Source organism: Heterodontus francisci, chromosome 12, assembly GCF_036365525.1.
Source record: "Heterodontus francisci isolate sHetFra1 chromosome 12, sHetFra1.hap1, whole genome shotgun sequence".
Taxonomy (NCBI): domain Eukaryota; kingdom Metazoa; phylum Chordata; class Chondrichthyes; order Heterodontiformes; family Heterodontidae; genus Heterodontus; species Heterodontus francisci.
The window spans coordinates 70,600,670-70,621,133 of record NC_090382.1 but is presented as its reverse complement, the minus strand read 5'-3'; the positions used below and the strand labels follow the sequence as shown (position 1 = coordinate 70,621,133).

General features: G+C 41.8%; 1 protein-coding gene across 1 annotated transcript; it reads right to left on the bottom strand.

Annotated features, from left to right (window-relative positions):
* Positions 1 to 3,843: 3,843 nt before the first annotated feature.
* LOC137375618 (protein Wnt-8-like) lies at positions 3,844 to 7,233 on the bottom strand. The gene is made up of 6 exons (XM_068042995.1): positions 7,173 to 7,233; positions 7,041 to 7,074; positions 6,190 to 6,328; positions 5,984 to 6,109; positions 5,706 to 5,848; positions 3,844 to 4,405 (listed from the first exon to the last, which is right to left on the bottom strand). The coding sequence occupies exons 2-6, from the start codon at positions 7,053 to 7,055 to the stop codon at positions 3,845 to 3,847; spliced, it is 984 nt and encodes a 327-aa protein (XP_067899096.1). The 5' UTR covers positions 7,056 to 7,074; positions 7,173 to 7,233; the 3' UTR covers position 3,844.
* Between the last annotated feature and the right edge of the window lie 13,231 nt (positions 7,234 to 20,464).

The window sequence follows — 20,464 nt, the reverse complement described above, 5'->3', positions numbered from 1 at the left end:
TGGGCAAATGCAGTATAATATGGATAAATGTGAGGTTATCCACTTTGGTGGCAAAAACAAGGAGGCAGATTATCTGAACAGCTATAAACAGAGAGGGGAATATGCAACAATACCTGGGTGTTCTCGTACACAAGTCACTGAAGGTAAGCATGCAGGAGCAACAGGTGGTAAAAAAGGTAAATGATATGTTGGCCTTCATAGTAAGAGGATTTGAGTACAGGAACAGGGATGTCTTGCTGCAATTATACAGGGCCTTGATGAGGCCACACCTGGAAAATTGTGTGCAGTTTTGGTCTCCTTATCTGAGGAAGGATGTTCTTGCTATAGAGGGAGTGCAACAAAGGTTTACCAGACTGATTCCTGATATGGTAGGACTGACATCTGTGGAGAGATTGAGTTGGTTAGGGATTATATTTGCTGGAGTTCAGAAGAATGAGGGGGGAATCTCATAGAAACCTATAAAATTCTAACAGGACTTGACAGAGTAGATACAGGAAGGATGTTCCCGATAGTGGGGGTGTCTAGTACCAGGGGTCATAGTCTAATGATACGGGGTAAACCTTTCAGGACTGAGGAGAAATTACTTCAAAGAGTGGAATTCGCTACCACAGAAAACAGTTGAGGCCAAAACATTGTATGTTTTCAAGAAGGAGTTAGATATAGCTCTTGGGGTGAAAGCAGGAACAGGTTACGGAGTTGGATGATCAGCCATGATCATAATGAATGGCAGAGCAGGCTCAAAGGGCCAATGGCCTACTCCTGCTCCTATTTTCTATGTTTTTATGTCTATGTAAATATTGGGAATGTCTTCAGTCCCCACTCCAAACTCTGTTCCTTAACTACCAACTCCATCCCATTCCCTGGCGACTGTCTTAGAGGCTGAACAGAACCTGGGTGCCATATTTAACCGAGATGAGCTTCCGATCACATATCCACATCAGTAAGGTTACTTATTTCCACCTCTGCCTCAGCTCATCTGCTGCTGAAACCTTTATCCATGCTTCTGTTAACCTTAGACTTGACTATTCCAAAGCACACCTGGCTGGCCTCCGATATTCTACCCTCCATAACCTTGAGGTTATCTAAAGCTCTGCTGTCTATGTCCTTACTTGCACCAAGTCATGGTCACGTATCACCCCTGTGCTCACTAATTGACAGGGGTTCCTGCTCAGACAATGACTCAATTTTTAAAATTCCTCGATCTTGTTTTCAAATGCCTCCATGGCGTATCTTTGTAATCTCCTCCAGCCCCTCAACTCCATTAATTGTATTCATCTCATTCTGGCTTCTTAGGGATCCCTGACTTAAATTGCTCCACCATTGGTGGCTGTGCTTTCAACTATCCTAAGTTCCGGAATTTCCTCCTACAACTTTACCATTTCCTTTAAAAAGACATTCAAAACCTACCTGACCAAATCTTTGTTCAAATGCCCTAATGGGCTAAATTTTCCCAGACCCACAGAGGCAACTTTGGAGTAGGGGGCATGGAAATATGAAAATGATGCACATCAGGTTGGCTCCACAACAGTGTACTACCATGAATTTTTCCTGGACACATTTAGGCCCTATTTTGAGAAAGTTGAAATTTTGCAAGAGATACACAGGCTCCCTAGCAATGAAAGAAGGTGGCCTTGGAGCAGGAGGTTGGAGCCTGGTTACTTTTGAGGCTGTTGAAGAGCTCACCAGCAGCAAATAGCAAGGCTGCTGTCATTCCATATCACAGTCTTGCCAACGAGTAATGAAATAGTGGAGAGATATCTCAGCCATATGCATTTTACTTTCAATCCACTCCACTGATGCTGATGGCAATGTAGTGCCACCTTACTACTCCATTTGCCTGGCCCTCAGCTGCACTCCCAGTGGTCTTACATTGAGGGCTGTAAGACTCTATTGGAGTGGGCATGATGTCCTGCGCTCTTGTCTTTAAATCCACTGCCACCTCGAATTGAACAAGCACAAAGGCAGCTTGTTAATTGGCTGCGTCCTGTAAGGTGGAGCAGATGTTCAACACTAGCAAGGTTGGGACCTGGAAACAGTCCTGCTTCTACTAGAAAACCTAGCTCAATATCTCCCATGGCAGTGGTTTTTTGATAATGCTCTTGTGAAGCACCTTGGACCTGTTATTGTGTATAGGTCCAAATAAGTTGCTCTAGTAAAAAGCAAAACAAAAGGAATATTTACCTCCACTCAAAGATTATGCATTTAGAATCATAGAAAGTTCATGGCACAGAAAGAGACCACTAGGCTCATCATGTCTGTAGCAGCCAGAAGAGCCACCCAGCCTAATCCAACCTTCCAGCATTTGGTCTGTAACCCTGCACATTGTAGCAGTTGAGGTGCATATCTGGATACCTTTTAAATGAGTTGAAGGTTTCTGCCTCTACTACAGGTTCAGGCAGTGAGTTCCAGACCCCCACCGCCCTTTGGGTGAAATTTCTCCTCTCCCCTCTAACCTTTCTATCACTTTAAATTTATGTCCATCGATATCTTCCTGCCATCTACAGCTATCCTTCTTGCTATCTACCAAACGGCCAATTTGTCATCTGCAAACTTCTTGATTATGCCACCTACATTTGTCAAATCATTTATACCACAAAAAAAAGCAGGGGACCCAGTACAGAGCTCTGCAAAACACTACTGAAAACAGCCCTCCAGTTGCAAAAACACCTGTCAACAATTAGTTTCCTTGCACCAAGCCAATTTTTTTATCCACCCTGGATCCCATGGGCTTTTCTTTAGAAAAGAAGTCTGTCATGTGACTGCCAAAAGCCTTGCTAAAATCCATGTAGACCACATCAACTGCACTACCCTGATCAATCTTCCTTGTTACTTCAAAAAATTCAATTAAGTTAGTCAGCCACGATCTTCCCTTAAATCCATACTGACTGTCCTTGATTAATCCGTGCCCTAAGTGACAGTTTATCCTGACTTCTTGGAATTGATTCCAATAATTTGCCCAGAGGTTAGACGGACTGGCCTGTAATTATTTGGTCTATCCCTTGCTCCCTTTTTAAACAGAGGTACAATGTTAGTTTTTAAAAAGGTGGGAATTGCATGACATTTGAGGTTTCTTCACGCCCGTTACACTATTCAGTGTTAAAAGCATAGTAGGACCCGCCCAATTACTGAAACTGGCAGGTAAAAGTAACTTCGTTTCGTTCGAGAACAATTTTAAATATGTAAAACTCGTAACAGTTGACAAACACATTTATTGGAGAACGAGCCAATTTTCTAGTCTACTTGTGTAGATATATACAGAACTGATCTACAATTTTCACAGCAGTTGTCTTGTTAGCCACAACATAAACCTGCGGGAGGTGCTCAAACTAGTGAAAACAAGCTCTTTTACAACAATTTCTGATACATTAGTTTAAATTTTTAGAAGTGTCCATGTGCAGTTTGTGTCAGCGCGTTTGAACTGGTGCAAAACACTGTTTACAGAAAAATAAGTGCATAAGAAAAAATTAGTCGTGCAGATAAATGTAAAAAGAGTCCCACATCCACGTGCATAGAAACTGCTGGATTCAAAAATATACAAGTAACTAAATGTTAAGCAAACATGAAGATAAAGAAATTTTCCATATAAGTTACTTGCAGACTAGAATTTAAATACGCCTGGCCTTTTAAAAAAAAATACACGCTTCGAAACGATTAAAAATGTTGCTTATGAAAAGTTGCGACTGAAGGAGCACTATAAAAGAATCTGCAAACTAGTCAAGATTTGACAGAATGGTGGAATAAAGCAACGTTTAGTTAACAAAATTAATACGACGTGTAGTAAGTTATTGAAATCTTGCGTCGATTGTAAAAACATCTCAATTTGGAAGAGTTCACGGTCCTCTTTTCACCAATTCTGGGCCCGATTTTTACGCTTATTGTTGAAAGGTCTGTTCTTCTCTCGCTGAGAGCAAAAATGTTTGGTGACAATTTGTCTGCATTGTTCACATCTGACAGTACAACACCAATGGAACTTGCAGTTGCAACTGCTGATGATCTGAGTCTCTTTCTCCTCTGGCTTGAGCCCACACTCTCCGCACAACCGTCTGCAGCTTCTTCTCTCCCACTGGGACAGATTCTTGCCACTTTGGAGGCATTCCCTTCCTTCTGTTCCCTGCAATCCCAGTGTGACGTTACGGACGCAGTAATCGGGAGAGTCTTCCAAGTAGACAAGTTCTGTCCGCAGCACTGCTCTAAACGCACCCGCGATCGCTGCACGGTTATCCGCGCTATTACCTCCTTTCATACGCCGCTTCTCTAAATCGATCTTCACAGCTTGTTCGTGTTTCACTTTCAGGAAGTTCCCAATGTCTCGAAAATCAGCTAACTGGAGCCAGCAAGTCTGGATACTGCAGCTCCCCGACACGCCGTGACACTTGCAGGTTCGCTTCATAGTCTCTTTGACAGCCTACGGAATCAACAACATTAATCCTATAACTCAATTTACACAAACAATGACTGGCTACATTCAGTGCTTACATCAGATCAGGCTATTGTAGAATCCTCATGTTAAATGTTGCAATATGGAATTGACAAAATTCTGAAAGTTAATAACCCCTTTGGAACGAATTTGCCTGCATCACCAATTCCTGGACTTGGCGGCGGGGAGAGGGGAGGAATTTGTTATGAACGAAATATTGCGTCAGTGACTGGAGTACTCTTAAATTTAAGAGTTATTACAAGACTTGTCCATTTATTTTATTTCACAACACCCATTCTAGATTCGCTTCCCAGTACAAGACTGTAATTACTGATTTGAATTGGAGGTCAGTGTTTAAAGAAATGGAAAGTTTTCCCAACTTGCGACACTTATTGCGTTCAACAAATGTCTCCATCCACTCGCCGCCCCCATCGTCTTTATTCCAATCGCAAGATTCTATACACTGCGTGTCGCTCAAAGAATAGAAACAGTGAGCGAAGAACCACAATGGCTAGGCAGAACAAAATAGCTAAAACTCCCTTCTCCATCCAGACATCCCTGCTGGAAAGTACATGGATGTCCATACAAGATTGGTGCATTTCTCTTCCCAAATAGATTTTGCTCACATCTGAAGCACCAGATGAACGCCGACATTCGGGATGTCCTGCAGCACAAGGCCGTCTTCAGGGGAGTAACGGAGATATTTGGAAGTACTCTTTTTTCAGCCCTACTGAGTATAAGGAAACCGGCGCGCCATTACGTTCATGTGCGATCCAGGAAGCGATAATGAGGCAACATTATTTCACACCAATTCCGTGAGGGCATTCCAAAAAAAAAGTAAAGCAACGAGTGAAATTGCCATTTTTGCAGCGAGGGCCCAAACCCGCTGCGAACTGAATGTTATTGCTGTAAGGGCGCCTGAAAAAAAAAGTTTCGCCACAGTACAAATATTTCATCCAGTCTTCAAGGAAGTTTAATTGTCTATACTATATCTTCACCTTGACATATTGCTTAATGGCTGCATACCGCATTCCACGCCCAATCCTTCGTAGAAATGTTACAATGCAAAAATCATCCGTGAAACACATTACGATACGATTGATTATTTAATATGTACTAGATAAATTGACCAATTTAACTTTTACACTGTCTCACTTACTAAAAGAATCTGTGCAGTCTTCAGTATTAAATTGTATTTACTTCCAAATACCTTAATATGATTTAGAAGCACTCCTTAGTTTTCCGTAATGCAACATTTAAAATGGAACTCATCAGCTCATATACTTACACTTCTTCCTGCTTCATTATTGTGGAGGTTCATGGCAGCTCTGGAATCCTGCCCCGTCTCCAAAGCATCGACAAACTGTTTAGAAACTCGTTCCCCAAATTCAACGTTATCACTACATCCTCCCCAAACCCAGCCTTGTCCACCTACAAACAGATAAGTGACACATCAGCGCAGAAATTACTACAAAATGGACTTGAAATTACACAAAGGTTTGCTTCAACTGATGAAAAGTGGATCATATGAACAACTGAAAGGTCTGACAAGGATATCCAACCTACCAGCTTGACCACTTCTTGACTCATCGCAGCCGCAGTTGTCGAAGTCCCCCATACTGCAGTTTCTCGTCAGGGTGTACATGACACCTGCAGAACTTATTGCATGCACGAAGGACGTTTCTCTCGTGGCTAATAAAAGGGCATTAAAAGTTCATAAAAACGAGTAAAATGATACCTGAAAACTGTAGTTTATGTGAGGAGGTTCTTACCGCTTCGAAGCCCATTATGCGTTGAGAGTTGCAGTGCGCTTTCTGGACAGTTCCAGCGGTCCCAGGTGAATTGGTATTTACATTCGTCAATCCCGGACTCAGCCCCAGCAGCAACACTGCTGGAATAGGTCAGGAACGCCTGCCAAAAAAAAGTAACCACAACCCGTTCGTTAAGTGCACCAACAGCACTGGTATACTTAAAAAAAAAACACCAAGTGAAGTGAGAAGCGGAAAGTCGCTTCTGGATTTGTTGGTACGGAGCCAGGTTTTATCTATAATGAAACAAGAAATGCTGGAAATACTCAGCAGGTCTGGCAGCATCTGTGGAGAGAGAGAGAAGCAGAGTTAACGTTTCAGGTCAGTGACCTTTCATCAGAACAGCTTCATCCAGTTCTGATGAAGGGTCACTGACCTGAAACGTTAACTCTGCTTCTCTCTCTCGCCAGATGCTGCCAGACCTGCTGAGTATTTCCAGCATTTCTTGTTTTTATTTCAGATTGCCAGCATCTGCAGTAATTTGCTTTGGTTATACCTGCATTCAGAAATCTAACGTTACTAAAATGTGCGCGCGAATTTTTCCAAAGTCAAACTTAAAACTCATTTTAAAATCGAAACGCTATTAGACATGTTAAAAGATTTGAGATAATGTCGCAAAATATTCTCAGCGATCCTTCAGTAATTGGGAAATGTTATCAGCTGCTAATGCGGGCAATGTGTGAATCCATAGCATTCATACTGATGTATACTATGTATGGAATAAAAGTACTAACTTTAAATATCATGGATTTTGAAAAGAGAGATCTTCTAGTTCCAAAAGTATGGCAAAATTTAAAAAGACAACATCCATTTACCTTTGGTCCGGTCATCAAAAAGTTGTTTACGGACCTGTAATGTGTAATAAGAATTTTAGTATGTATAATTTGAACATCCCACCTCCCCCCCCACATTGGAATAAGTGTTAATGCAAGAAGTAGTAAGCTTACCACAATGCTGCTGGAGTAATGCTACTGTAAACCAACACAAAACAAGCTGTTACTTGGGCGAGTTTCATGGCAGCGGTGTCTCATTCGCTGGAATTGTTGGAATAACTCTGGACTCAAAGGACTAACAATGGAGTTGAGAGCCGAGAAAGTTGCTCCGCTATTTATATGCGCTGCACAGCGGTCAGGGAAAATACTTTTGTTGTGAATTAACCAGTTCGGAGCCGTGCAATGTGTAAACAGACACACCAACCAATCGTAGACTAGAACGACCTAATAATGAATTTCAAAAGGATTGTTAACACTCATCACCAATAGTCATTTATTGACTACTTCCATAATTAGGTTAACTTCATGAATATCCCATACAAGATTTAGCACTTACTCATCTCGAGAGGCTTATATTTATTTCAGCCCTAAATAAGTACTGTAGTTCATCATCCGTAGAATTAAAATTACATAACGGTATCCTATAGTTTGCGATTGTGTTTCCAATAATTTTTACTTAATGTGTGGTTCATTACTTTCTCCCAGTTATCTTTCCTAGAAATGCCGTTAATTGGGAACAATCTAACATTGTATGAACGGTTCATTTAGCTTGTTTCTGGTAAGTGATTGGAGTTGTGAATTGCTAATTGCAGGTTTTTAGTTTCGATTGCGTTTCAGAAGCTTTGCCCTACCAAACAGGATCTGGGTATCTATACTACTTTAAAATATACTGTAAAGAAACGAATGCTCGAATTTTGTTTATTCACGTGGTTAGTTTCTGTTCGGATTTGATATTGTTGCCCATTTTAAAATGGAATATCATATTTAAAATTCAAGGTTTTAAAGAGAACTTTAAAACGCGCATCAAGGCTTTATCACTCCACTAGATCGACTCACAGATGCCCCATTTAGTACTAGGTCGCGGGTTCAAGCCCCACTGCAGAATTTAAGCATAACATTTAGACTAACGCCTCAGTTTAGTACTGAGGCATTGATGTTCTTGCACCAAGATATTAAACCAAATCCCATTATCTGTTCAACAGAAAGCTAACCATCTAATGGCACTATTAAAAGATTTCGCCAATGTCTGGACCAATACTTCTCTCAAATCAACGTCAAAGAAAAACACAATTGGCCATTAAATAGGAATCGTAAAAATGTACAAGTTGCAAAAATGTCTGGTCATGTGCCAATATTGGCTCACTGTACCTCAATAATTCATTGCATGTTAAGGTTTTGGGACTTCGCGACCAAATAAGGTGATATAGAAATCAATTTCCTCCCCCCAAACAGAATCAAATTTGTTGCTCCAACATTGTCCAAGGCAAACAAATAGGCAATTTTAAGCGCGATGCGGGCGCATGTGATAAGATATTTGATAGGGCGGTTATACTCGTTTCTGCATGGATGCAATACGGTTTTTTTCAATCACACCGACGACTATGGCATACGCTTATCTAAGGTCATCAATGCAAGTGTGATCTAAATTTTGGCAAGTGGTGTCAGACTATTCCAGGAAGTAGTCTCACACTATTTGACTTCACGCTGGCTACAGAATAACTAGAGCTCATTGAAAGCTATTTTAAAAAGTTAGCGAAATATAAGATTACAGACCATTACATTTCTGTTGGCAGAGAGTAACTAGAACGGTGGGCTTTTCAGTAAAATTAGAAATGTTACTGGGTTTTTACACAAATTCAGGAACGCAAGACCGTGTCAAACCGCTACCTGTGGTATTGTGGAAATTGAACGGACGCAGAATCGGCGGAAGGGTCGAGAAGTCCCATCGAAATTATGGTGGTCGATCGGGAGAACTATTCATTGACTTTTGTTAAACAGTTGTAACCATAGTCATTTAGATTTGAGATTGCGTTTGTAAATAACCGGACTATGTTTTCTAGGTGATATGAATGACAGTTAAATGGGTATTGTTATAGTCGTGATACGCACGTTAACTTGTAATAAGCACACTTTTCCTACAACTTCGATCACGATTCTAACAAATTAGACCCGCCAGCTCCAGATATCGTTATGCATTAACATTGCAAAACGATAAGCAGTCATGGACGATACAATATAAAAACAAAATACTGCGGATGCTGGAAATCTGAAATAAAAACAAGAAATGCTGGAACCACCCAGCAGGTCTGGCAGCATCTGTGGAAAGAGAAGCAGAGTTAACGTTTCGGGTCAGTGACCCTTCTTCGGAACTGGACGATACAAGTTGCGTTAAAACAGTCGACTTTTTCTTGCAAATTGTACTCTTCAGCGTATAATGAAGAGGTCTTAAATGACTTCAGCGACCTCTCGCTTACGTTTCATTACACATTCCTGCTGACTTGCAATTGTAAGTGAGTGATAATTGGAAAAATTTAGTTTCGACTTCTGACAAGATATTCACAAAACCCTACAATAATTAGAACTAGTTTATTCTGGTAAATACAGGATAAGCAACGAAAATATGTAGGGTTTCCGTTAATGGAAAGTGTACATTTGGAAACGATTACTTTAGATAAAAGTGGTTATGTCACGGTTTTACACCAGTAAAAAGCTTCGATTTTTCATATGGGAGGTATGGAAATCATACCATCTCATTCCAAGCATTAGAACAAAATCCAACTTCAGCACTTATAAGCGATAGTTAGCTTTTACATTGCTTGTCAAACTTCAATCTTAAAACATTTAAATGGTGTTCATGAAAAGGCAGACGTGTATTTGCATAGCGCCTTTCACGACTACAAGAGTCTCCAAAGCGCTTTCCAGTCAATTAAGTACTTTTGACATGTAGTCACCGTTACAATGTAGGAAAGACCACAACCAGTTTGCTCACAGAAAACCCCCACAACCAGCAATGAGAGAATGACCAGATCATCTGCTTTTGTGATGTTGATGGATAGCTAGAACACCAGAGAGAACTCCACTATTCTTCAAAATAGTGCTATGCTAATGGGGCGGCACAGTGGTTAGCACTGCAGCCTCACAGCTCCAGCTGTGGTTCGGGTTCGGTTCTGGGTACTGCCTGTGTGGAGTTTGCAAGTTCTCCTTGTGACCACGTGAGTTTCTGCTGGGCGCTCCGGTTTCCTCCCACAGCCAAATACTTGCAGGTTGATAAGTAAATTGGCCATTGTAAATTGCCCCTAGTGTAGGTAGGTGGTAGGAGAATTGAGGGAAGGTGGGGATGTGGTAGGGAACATGGGATTAATGTAGGATTGGCGACCACGCTCTGGAAGTGGTTCAAGAGTTCACCTACCTAGACGCAACTATCACCAGTAACCTGTCTCTCGATGCAGAAATCAACAAGAACATGGGAAAGGCTTCCACTGCTGTGTCCAGACTGGCCAAGAGAGTGTGGGAAAATGGCGCACTGACACGGAACACAAAAGTCTGAGTGTATCAAGCCTGTGTCCTCAGTACCTTGCTCTACGGTAGTGAGGCCTGGACAACATCTGTCAGCCAAGAGCGACGTCTCAATTCATTCCATCTTCGCTGCCTTTGGAGAATCCTTGGCATCAGGTGGCAGGACCGTATCTCCAACACAGAAGTCCTTGAGGTGGCCAACATCCCCAGCATATACACCCTACTGGGCCAGCGGCACTCGAGATAGCTTGGCCACATGAGCCGCATGGAAGATGGTAGGATCCCGAAGGACACATTATACAGTGAGCTCGTCACTGGTATCAGACTCACCGACCATCCATGTCTCCGCTTTAAAGACGTCTGCAAGCGCGACATGAAGTCCTGTGACATTTATCACAAGTCATGGGAATCAGTTGCCAGCGATCGCCAGAGCTGGCGGGCAGCCATAAAGGCGGGGCTAAAGTGTGGCGAGTCAAAGAGACTTAGCAGTTGGCAGGAAAAAAAAAGACAGAAGCGCAAGGGGAGAGCCAACTGTGTAACAGCCAGCTAACCAATTTTATCTGTAGCACCTGTGGAAGAGTCAGTCACTCTAGAATTGGCCTTTATAGCTACTCCAGGCGCTGCTTCACAAACCACTGACCACCTCCAGGCACTTACCCATTGTCTCTCGAGACAAGGAGGCCAAAGAGAGAGTATAAATGGGTGGTTGATGGTCAGCACAGACTCAGTGGGCCGAAGGGCCTGTTTCAGTGCTGTATCTCTAACACTTGAGGGGGCAGATAGGGACTTAAACCAAGTCTCATCTGAAAGACCGCACCCAGTCGTGCAACAGTCAGTATCAACCTTGATTTTTTTGTGCTCAAGTTCTGGAATGAGACTTCAGCCCACAAACTAACTCAGACGAGTACTAACTAAACCACCGCTGACACACTTCAGTGAAATTAAACTCCAGTAGTCAAAAAGACCATTTTGAAAACCAAAGTTTCACACTCCTTGGGTCTGCCATTCATGAAACTAACACCTGAAATAGCCAGTCCACCCCCTAGTTGGACTACCTCAAGGTGTGCCAAAGCTCCATTGTTAACACACATTCTCATCTTCATGCTGTTCTTTGGTGATTTTATGTCAGCATAGGATCAGCTTTCATAGTTACGATGTCCTATTGATTTATCTGCGCCAGCAGCCTTGACTTATTGTTCACATCTGTGCTGTCTGACTGCTTAGCTAACCTTAGGCCCTGGATGAGCAAGCAGTTTCAACTGGAGATCAAGACTGAAGCCATCTCCACATCATGGTCCACTGCTGGGAATTTCCTAAGGGGTTCTCAAGTGCCGGCCTTAGACAAACATCTTTCGGGGATTCTGCAAGTAAATATGACAGACAGATTGCGAAACCCCCAAGAAATTCCCTCCCTATACTTTTTCATTAAACCCAATAGTACTTACTTTGTGTACCGCTGGACTCAACTTCACATTCTAGCCATCACAGCTGCCTAATTTCAACTTTTACCTACTCCATTTTACCAGACCCACCATTGAAACCAGACTGCTGTCCTTCTGAATTCCACACTTCACAAACTCCTCCTGTAGCTTATTCTATTACCCATCACCCCTGTTTTCATTAGCTCTCCAGCACTAATTTTAAATTCTCTTAGTCTACAACTTTTAGTGGCTTTCCATATCCAATTATTCTTTTAAAAGGTGCATGTTTCAGCAGGCACTTTCTGCCTTTTAGAATTTCCCAAAAATATACTTCATAAAAATCTATGAAAAATACACTACAAAACACTACCAGGTTGACATTCCAAAAGTGCAAAAGGAAATCAATTTTCATCAAGATAGGAGCAAGTTGCCTCACAACCCTTCCATTTTATATGCCATGTACATTTTACAGCAAACCTATATTTGGTGTATACAGCCAGAGGGGTTTCCGATGGGTCTAGTCCCTCAGTTCACTATGGCAGGAGGACCTTACACAGTGGTCTTTCCCCATTGCGCCTTTGCAGCTACTACCGAGCTTTAGTGCAGCCCTCGGCACATAGTCCTGGACCTTGGAATGTGTCAGTCTGCAACACTCCGTTTTAAAACAACTCCTTGCACTGGAAGACCAGCAAGTTTCAGACAGCCCAAAGAGCATCTTTCACCAAATTGATAGCCCTCCAGCAGCAGTTGATGTTTATCTCAGTGTGTTCCTAGGACCAGCCCATAGAGCACAGACTAAACCATTTAGCCTCACTGTGCTTCATCCTTCAAAAGGCAATATTTTCCAACTACCTCAATGGTATTTATTGGAAATTCTCTCCCCACCCAAAAACAAATATATGGCATTGATCCAGTTAGCAGTTACCATTTGCTTAAAGTATTTAGGAATTCACAATGATAAAAATGTTATATAAATGTAAGCTTATGTTGAGACTTTGTATTTGAACAGTGACAGTAAACTTTCACCCCAGCCATGTTTTAGCTCAATATCAGAAAATATGTAATGGTTGTATAAACTTACAATATAGTCAGACCAACCCACATACTTACCACAACCTAAAGCCACAAAGGTTGATTATATTTGCAAGTTGTTAACTCTACCATTGGAAAAGCTTGCGTTTTCAATGAAATATGCAGGATATTCTGACTAAGCAGCTGAACCTTATTCGGATGCAATGCATTCCACGTGTTGAGACTAATTGAGGGAGGATCTTTAACTGTTTCGTAGAGTTTAGAAGTTTTCTTTAAATAACTTTAGAAACACAGAACTAAGTGTTTATTTTAAATGTTAAAAGTTGGACATTTAAAAGGTTTTATCAAAGGTGAACCAAACAGGTCCTGTTTCCAGTGGATAGAATATTCCAGGATTTTATACAGGGTTTGATTGAAAAGTACGAAATTTGATAATCTCTGGACCTAACACCAGTAAAACTTTTCTGGAACCGATCGTGGAGAATGATGCAAATTTAGGGATGTTCTAGGAAATAAAATAATGCTTCTACAGCAGATTCACAAAGTTTATTTTAGATAATTATTACACTTTTACAGCACGATGCTTTGTGGCAAACTGTCGCCAATCTTACTCAGTTTTATGTAAGCGCGTACTGCAAACCATGAAGAAAATATACTACAACGAGCATGATTTAAACGGAATGGTGATTGATTTTAAAAGTCTGTTCCGATTTTAAATGAGTGAATAAAGCTCCAGGAGTTGTGAAGTGTAATTATACTCTTCAGGTCCTAAATTCCATGTTTTTAAACTTGCATTCCATCAAACTGTTTGCCCTGTTCAGCCACAAATTTTGTAAATTAAGTTTATACTAAACGAATTGTTCATTTATAATTTTTCGCGTATTTCTGAATGAGGCACAACAGCTACTTTGATAGTGAGGATCAATATCAAGTCGGGAGCGAGCTCACCGTTTGAAGCTGGCTGTAGGGCGCCAAACCTGTAAAATTTCACGTAAATCGCAGAACTTGAAAGTCACGAATGTCCCTAAATCACACCATCTTTTTAAGCAAGTGTTAACTTCTGATGTAATCCTGTTAAAGCAAAAACTATAGCCTGCCGACGTTTACACAAATTGTTCAAAGCAAACCGTCTCAAATGTGTCAAGAGACAAAGGGATAGATTATAATCTTGCTCAAAACTGGCGGAATAGAATCGAGCGGTTTCTAGCGTGGGCGTTTGATCTACAACGCCTGATTTTAGCACGAGAGACACATTGAACATCGACCGGGTCGTTCTAGCTGGATTATGTGGACTTGGACTTTCCATGTAGATTTGTCTCAACAAAAGTACATGAACAATTTTTTTTATCATGCTGCTTTGTGTCTAGGATCAAAAGCAGGTCAATTGAGAATCAAATTGTTATGTAATATATATTTCCTGCCACTCGACTGGCAATTTAAAAAAAATACAAACTTAAATTGAATTTTTGTAACTGTTCGGTAAATTAAAGAGATGCATTAGTAAACTAACGCCAACATTTATATTTTTTATGTTATTCCAACTTCCAACAGTTCTGCAAAAGTGCGGCATTTTGAACAATTTAAAATAATTCAGTCAGGTTGTCTGGTATCCATAAGGGCAAGTCTGTGTTACTGATATTCGTTAATAAATATGCAAAAGCAATACCTGATGTTTCAAAGCACTAGATATTGATTTTGTAATATAGAAAATGAGAAATAAATATTGATATCCCCAGGAGATGGTGGCGCACTTTGGGTTACACTTCTACAGGTGCAACACTGCAGTTTCTCATCCAAGTAAGAAGAGTATGACAGCCACTCAGTGGGTTGGGGATTCCACTCAAGTCCATATCTTTTCTTGCCTGAACTTTGTTTTAATTTTATACAAGAAACATACATGCTGCCAGGACATAACTTCATATAGAGACATGCAGAAGTACATATTTCACAATACTTGTATTTAAATGCAGTGAGTGTCATACATAGTTATACAGTTCCATACTTTAGACTGAGGGGTGGTTAGTGAACGGGGCAGTGTCACCCCTGGTCAGGAGCGCTTGGCACTTATGGAGAGGAGGATGAGGTTACAGAAGCATTAGGTTCTTATTAGCATTGTGGGTCCTGTCTGCCCTGGGGCTAGCCTGGTTGTTGGAGATTGGAGTAGGTGGGAGAAGAGCACCATAATTGTTGGTATTTCTCCAGCTTCCTTTGCAGTCCATACATTTCTAGCAATACTTGCAGCCCTGGTTCAGTGGCACTCTTCTCTGAGTCAGAAGGTCATAGGTTTAAGCTCCATTCCAGACATTTGAGTGCATAATCTAAGTACTAAAGGAGTGCTGCACTGTTGAGGGTGCTGCCTTTTGGATGGGATGCTGAACAGAGAACCCCATTTGCCCTCTCAGGTAGCTATTAAGATCCCAGGGCACTATTTCAAAAAGAGCAGAGGAGTTCTGTTGGTGTTCAGGCTTGCATTTACCTCTCAACCAACATCACTACATGCTCATTTATCCCATTGCTGTTTGAGAGCTTACTATGAATAATTTGGCTACCTCATTTCCCTACATTACAATAGGGACTACACTTCAAAAAGTAATTCACAGGCCAGAATTTTACTCTCATTGGACGGAAGCCGTCCACCAACTGACAAGTTGGTGGCGATCCTGCCTCCGCTGGGCCTGAAAATCCAGTCTGCATTTTACGATCCCCAGGCCCTTAATTGGTCTGAGGCAGGACTTCCACCTCATTAAGGCAGGAAGTCCCGCCTAATGGAGCTGCTGGCCAATCAGTAGGCCGGCAGTTCTCAGTCCCAGCAGCGCCATTGGGAGTGGTGGACACTGCTGGGACTGCAGCCCAGCTGAGGATTGAAGATGGGGAGCCCCGGAGAACGGGTAGGTTTTCGGGGCCTCGTTAGGGGCATTTGGCCGGGCCTTGGTGAGGCAAGGGTGGTCGATTGGGGGGACGGGATGCGTGTTGGGATTTGGGGGTGGTTGGGGCATCGGCACAGGGTGCCTGATCTGGAGGGCTCCCCCCCACCCCCCAGGCCGTCAGAAAGCCACCTACTTTTAACAGGTGGCTTTTCTCGGGCCCGGGCCGCCCGCTTGCCAATGGTAAAATCCCCGTGGTGGCAGACAGAGGCCCTTAGGTGGCTGTTAACTGGCCACTTAAGGGCCTTGATTGGCCTGGGGTAGGTGGGCTGTTTCCCACCACCGCCCCGCATAAAATGGTGGTGGAGGCAGGAGTGGGTCAGGAAGGGCCCCCGAGCCTCCCACTCCATTTTACGCCCCCCTCCCCCATCCCACTCTTTGGAGGGTGTAAAATTCCGTCCTCAGGCTGTGAAACATTTGGGGATGTGATGAGGCCATAAAAGGTGCTATATAAATACAAGTTTTTTTTCATATGCTTGTTGTTGGGAGTATTGGATTGTGCCACAGCATGAGAATGGATCTTCTTACCACCAGGACTGAAATCTGTGTGAGCTTGCAGTTGGATGGCAAAATTATGAATAACACATCTTCAATTTGCTCCCCTCATTTATTTTTGCTATTTGGGAGTGGAAACCATCAGGTCCTGAAGATCCATTACTTTCTCCACAACCATTTTTTAAACTTGCATTACATGCACAAAGTTCCTCTTGACTTATTTTTAGGTTCCCTTGTACCACGTGTTTTTGTCCTCTTTCTCCCCTGTGAAAACAGATTAAGTACTCATTTAACCTGTCTGTTATTGTCCATTACAGTCTTGCCTGCATCTGTTTTTAATGGGCCCACATAATGCTAATAGGAAAAAAGGATATAACTTGCATTAAGATAGATGCAGAATCCATTGAATTGAGTTAAAAGATGAGAAGGGATCCATCACCCTAATAAGGATATGCTATAGGCCACCAAATAGTGGAAGGAAATTAAAGGAAGAAATATTTAGACAAATCTGTGATGTGAGTCACAAGCATAGAATAATAATCATGGGAGATTTCAACTGTCCCCAAATAAATTGGCAGGAAGAGGTAGCAGGAGGAGAGAAGGGAATCAAGTTTTTACTGTGTATAAAGGCATCCTTTATCACTCAGTGTGCAAGAAATCCAGCAAGAAAAGAATCACTGCTGGATCTTGTAATGGGTAATGCGCCAGAACAGATAGAAGTAAGAGTAGGAGAGCATCTTAATAGTAGTGATCATTCAAGATTAGGATGGTGAGTGACATAAGTAGGACAAAGACCACAGCAACAAATTGGAAAAGAACAAATTATGAGGACATGGTGGTGGAACTAAAAGAGGTAAACTGGGAGAAAATCTTGAAATACAGTGATGTAAAAAAACAAAAACAAGCAAGCTAATTATGGGACACTATGGATGAATAAAGAACTACAGGGAAAATTGAATCTAAAAAAGAGAAAAACAATGAGCTGAATACAGTTGACCTTTTAAAATAATGGACTGATTATGCTATGGGACAAAGATGGCACCTTTACATTATTATGGAATCTTTCTAGAGTAAGCCCTTTTTGGAGTGAGATAGTTTGCATCCTGGATCTTTCCTCACAAGGCTTATTTTCTATACTGCTCTGTACATACTGAGTAACTAGCCTGCTGCCAAAAACATAATTGGTCTTAGTGGACTCCTGGTGGCCAGAGTGATTATATCCTCAAAAGAACCCGATGCTAAAATTTAATGTTCGGTATGAGGAATCGCTCCATACCTGAGTGCTCACCAAAAAAAATCATTTTTTTAAAGTTTCCCCTGATTTTAAAAAAATTGAAAAATTCATAGGAAAAATAACATAATAAGTGGAAATATAGATTAAGTTTTAAATAGCAAATAGAACTGTTACCTTTCTTATCACTATGTTAATTACCATGAAATGGTGTACTTGAGGGTGGGGAAATGTTACAGAACACTAGGTCCAATGAGCACAATGTGTATTGTGTGTTTTCATAGTACCTAAATATATGTAATAAAGGGTGGAACTTTCAACTTCAGTGGGGATGCAGTGGAAAGGAACATTGAACTATCGCCCATTTTTTGCCCAGTGATAATTTAAATATTATCCATTGATTTCAATGGAAAGGAAGATTGGGTGGAGTAAGGGGTGGGGGCTGAGTATAACCTCCTGCAGCTCTACAATACCTTAGGAACTCTAGCCTCTTCTGCATCCACTACTCCCTTCGCCCATCACTGGCTCTTGGGCCTTTAGATGTGTAGGCTCTCCCTGAACCTTTACACCTCTCCTCTCTCCTCCTTTAATATTCTCCTTCTAAAATCTACCTTGTTGGCCAAGTGTTAGTCAGCTGTCCTAATATCCCCCTCTTTGACAGTGTCATTTTATGTCTGATTATGCTCCTGTGAAGAACCTTGGGTCATTTCCTTACATTAAAAGTGCTGTATAAATGCAAATTTTTGTTGAAGATTTAAAAAACATCTTCCAGTTCTTCCAACTACTGTATACTGTAGCAAGGCACTGCAGCAATTTTCCTCCTCCTCCCTCCCTAGTTACAGTGTAAGTAGCCCCATTATATGTCCATCACCCTGACTCTTGGTAGCAGGTTGAGATCAGCAGCAAAAACAATTAGAAGTTTTATTCTGCCAAAGATTTGCTGTTGCTTCAGGAAAGAAGGAAAGTGGTGGGAAAGTGTTACTTGTCTGCCAGCATGTACCTCCTAGTGGCAGGGTTATGTAAACTTTAGCAAGTGCTGCAGAACAGATTCTGGCATGCCTGTCATCTTCATTAGAAATGAATGATGGTTATTTTGAGTTGACCAATATGGTTGACCTTGGATCATCAACAGAAAAAAAGAACAATTCTACAAGTGCCCCCTCTGTGAGAGGTACAATTAATACAATAAGTTAACATAAAGCCCTAATCAAACAAAAAGGAAATGTATGAATCCAGAATATAATATTGTTCTCTGTGTCAACTAGACACATTATTCCCTGTGGTGCCCAACAGTCACAGAAGGCCCTATGTGTACAAATGGACAGTACATGCTATCTCTCCAGAGCTTCAAGGACATGAATAAGACTGGAAAAAGGCAGGCAGCTAAAGCAAAACTCATGCTGGACCTGTTAAAGGCCATCTTTGTCAGACTGAGGAGTAGACCCACAAGAAGATCCTCTGAACTGCTTGCCACCCCCACTCCTTGTACTGGGTAGCCAAAGATCAGGATTGTGGAGCTGAAATTTAAGCCAAATTGTGAGGAGCAGCCCTTTTGAATAATAAAAAAAGGGTTGCAATGTCCCACACTGCATGCACTCATGTCTCTAAGCCAGTCCCACTCCAGAGATTTGAGCACATAATCTAAGCTGACATGCCAGTGCAGTACTGAGGGATTCTGGTACTGTTGGAGGTGCCGTCTTCCTGATGAGATGTTAGACTGTTTCCTTAGGTGGACGTAAAAGATCCCATGGACAATTTCAAAGAAGTGCAAGGCAGTTCTGCCCAGTGTCCTGCCAAAGTTTATCCTTCAACCAACATCACTAAAAACAGATTATCTGGTCATTACCATATTGCCTTATGTGGGACCTTGCTATGCACAAATTGGCTACAGCATTTTGTCACAAAAATGTGCTTTATGTTGAATAATGATTTTTAATCCATTGGCTGGAAACCTAAATTGAATTTTTTTTAAAAGAAGAGATTAAAGGTGACTCGATGCTTGCCGCTAAAGATGGCTACCTCAATTTGCATCACTGTACCTTACATATTCCGATACATTGAGATGGTGACAGCATGTATGTACAGACCCATCAAGGAAAATGACCCAGGGAATCTGAGTGAACCACCTATCCTGTTCCCATTAACAAGGTGTCAAGACCAGAGAGTGGTGAGCCTGTGGAATTCGCTACCACAGAAAGCAGTTGAGGCCAAAACATTGTATGTTTTCTAGAAGGAGTTAGATATAGCTCTTGGGTCTAAAGGGATCAAAGGATTTGGGGCGAAAGCGGGAACAGGTTACTGAGTTGGATGATCAGCCATGATCATAATGAATGGCGGAGCAGGCTCGAAGGGCCAAATGGCCTACTCCTGCTCCTATTTCCTATGTTTCTATTACCTGAGGTATTCAACTGGTAGCGAGGAACCACTCAAAGCTAATCCCTTGAACAATGGAACCCTAGTGAGAAGGGGATTGCTAGACCTGAACTAAATAAGTTGCAAGAGGGAATACACTAGAGGTAATGACCATGCTTGAATCACTGGGTGATGGTCATGTGACAGGCACACACTTCATGTGCTTAAGCTTCTATTTTCTCTGCAGTAAAGAGCCAAGCAGCTAGATGTTGACAAGAGAAGACCTGAGTGGGGTCACTCCTTCCTTCCTGTCTCTCCGATCCACCTTGGGATGCTCCTGCTGCAGACAGAGACTCGTTGAAGGAAATCAGCTGCACTACTATCTCCAGGAGAACCATCGAATCATCCATCCACACCTTCAAATCGAAGCCTCAGAACCACCAAAGGAAAGTCGTACAACGACCGAATTCAACCTGAAGCCAGCTGAGTCACCAA

Bases quoted from the DNA above. Each gene is read 5' to 3' on its own strand.
- LOC137375618 (XM_068042995.1), bottom strand. The intron at 6,110-6,189 runs GTAAGAACCTCC...CCCTTTTATTAG, and splicing joins GCATAATGGGCTTCGAAGCG to CCACGAGAGAAACGTCCTTC. The intron at 4,406-5,705 runs GTAAGTATATGA...TTGATTCCGTAG, and splicing joins ATAATGAAGCAGGAAGAAGT to GCTGTCAAAGAGACTATGAA.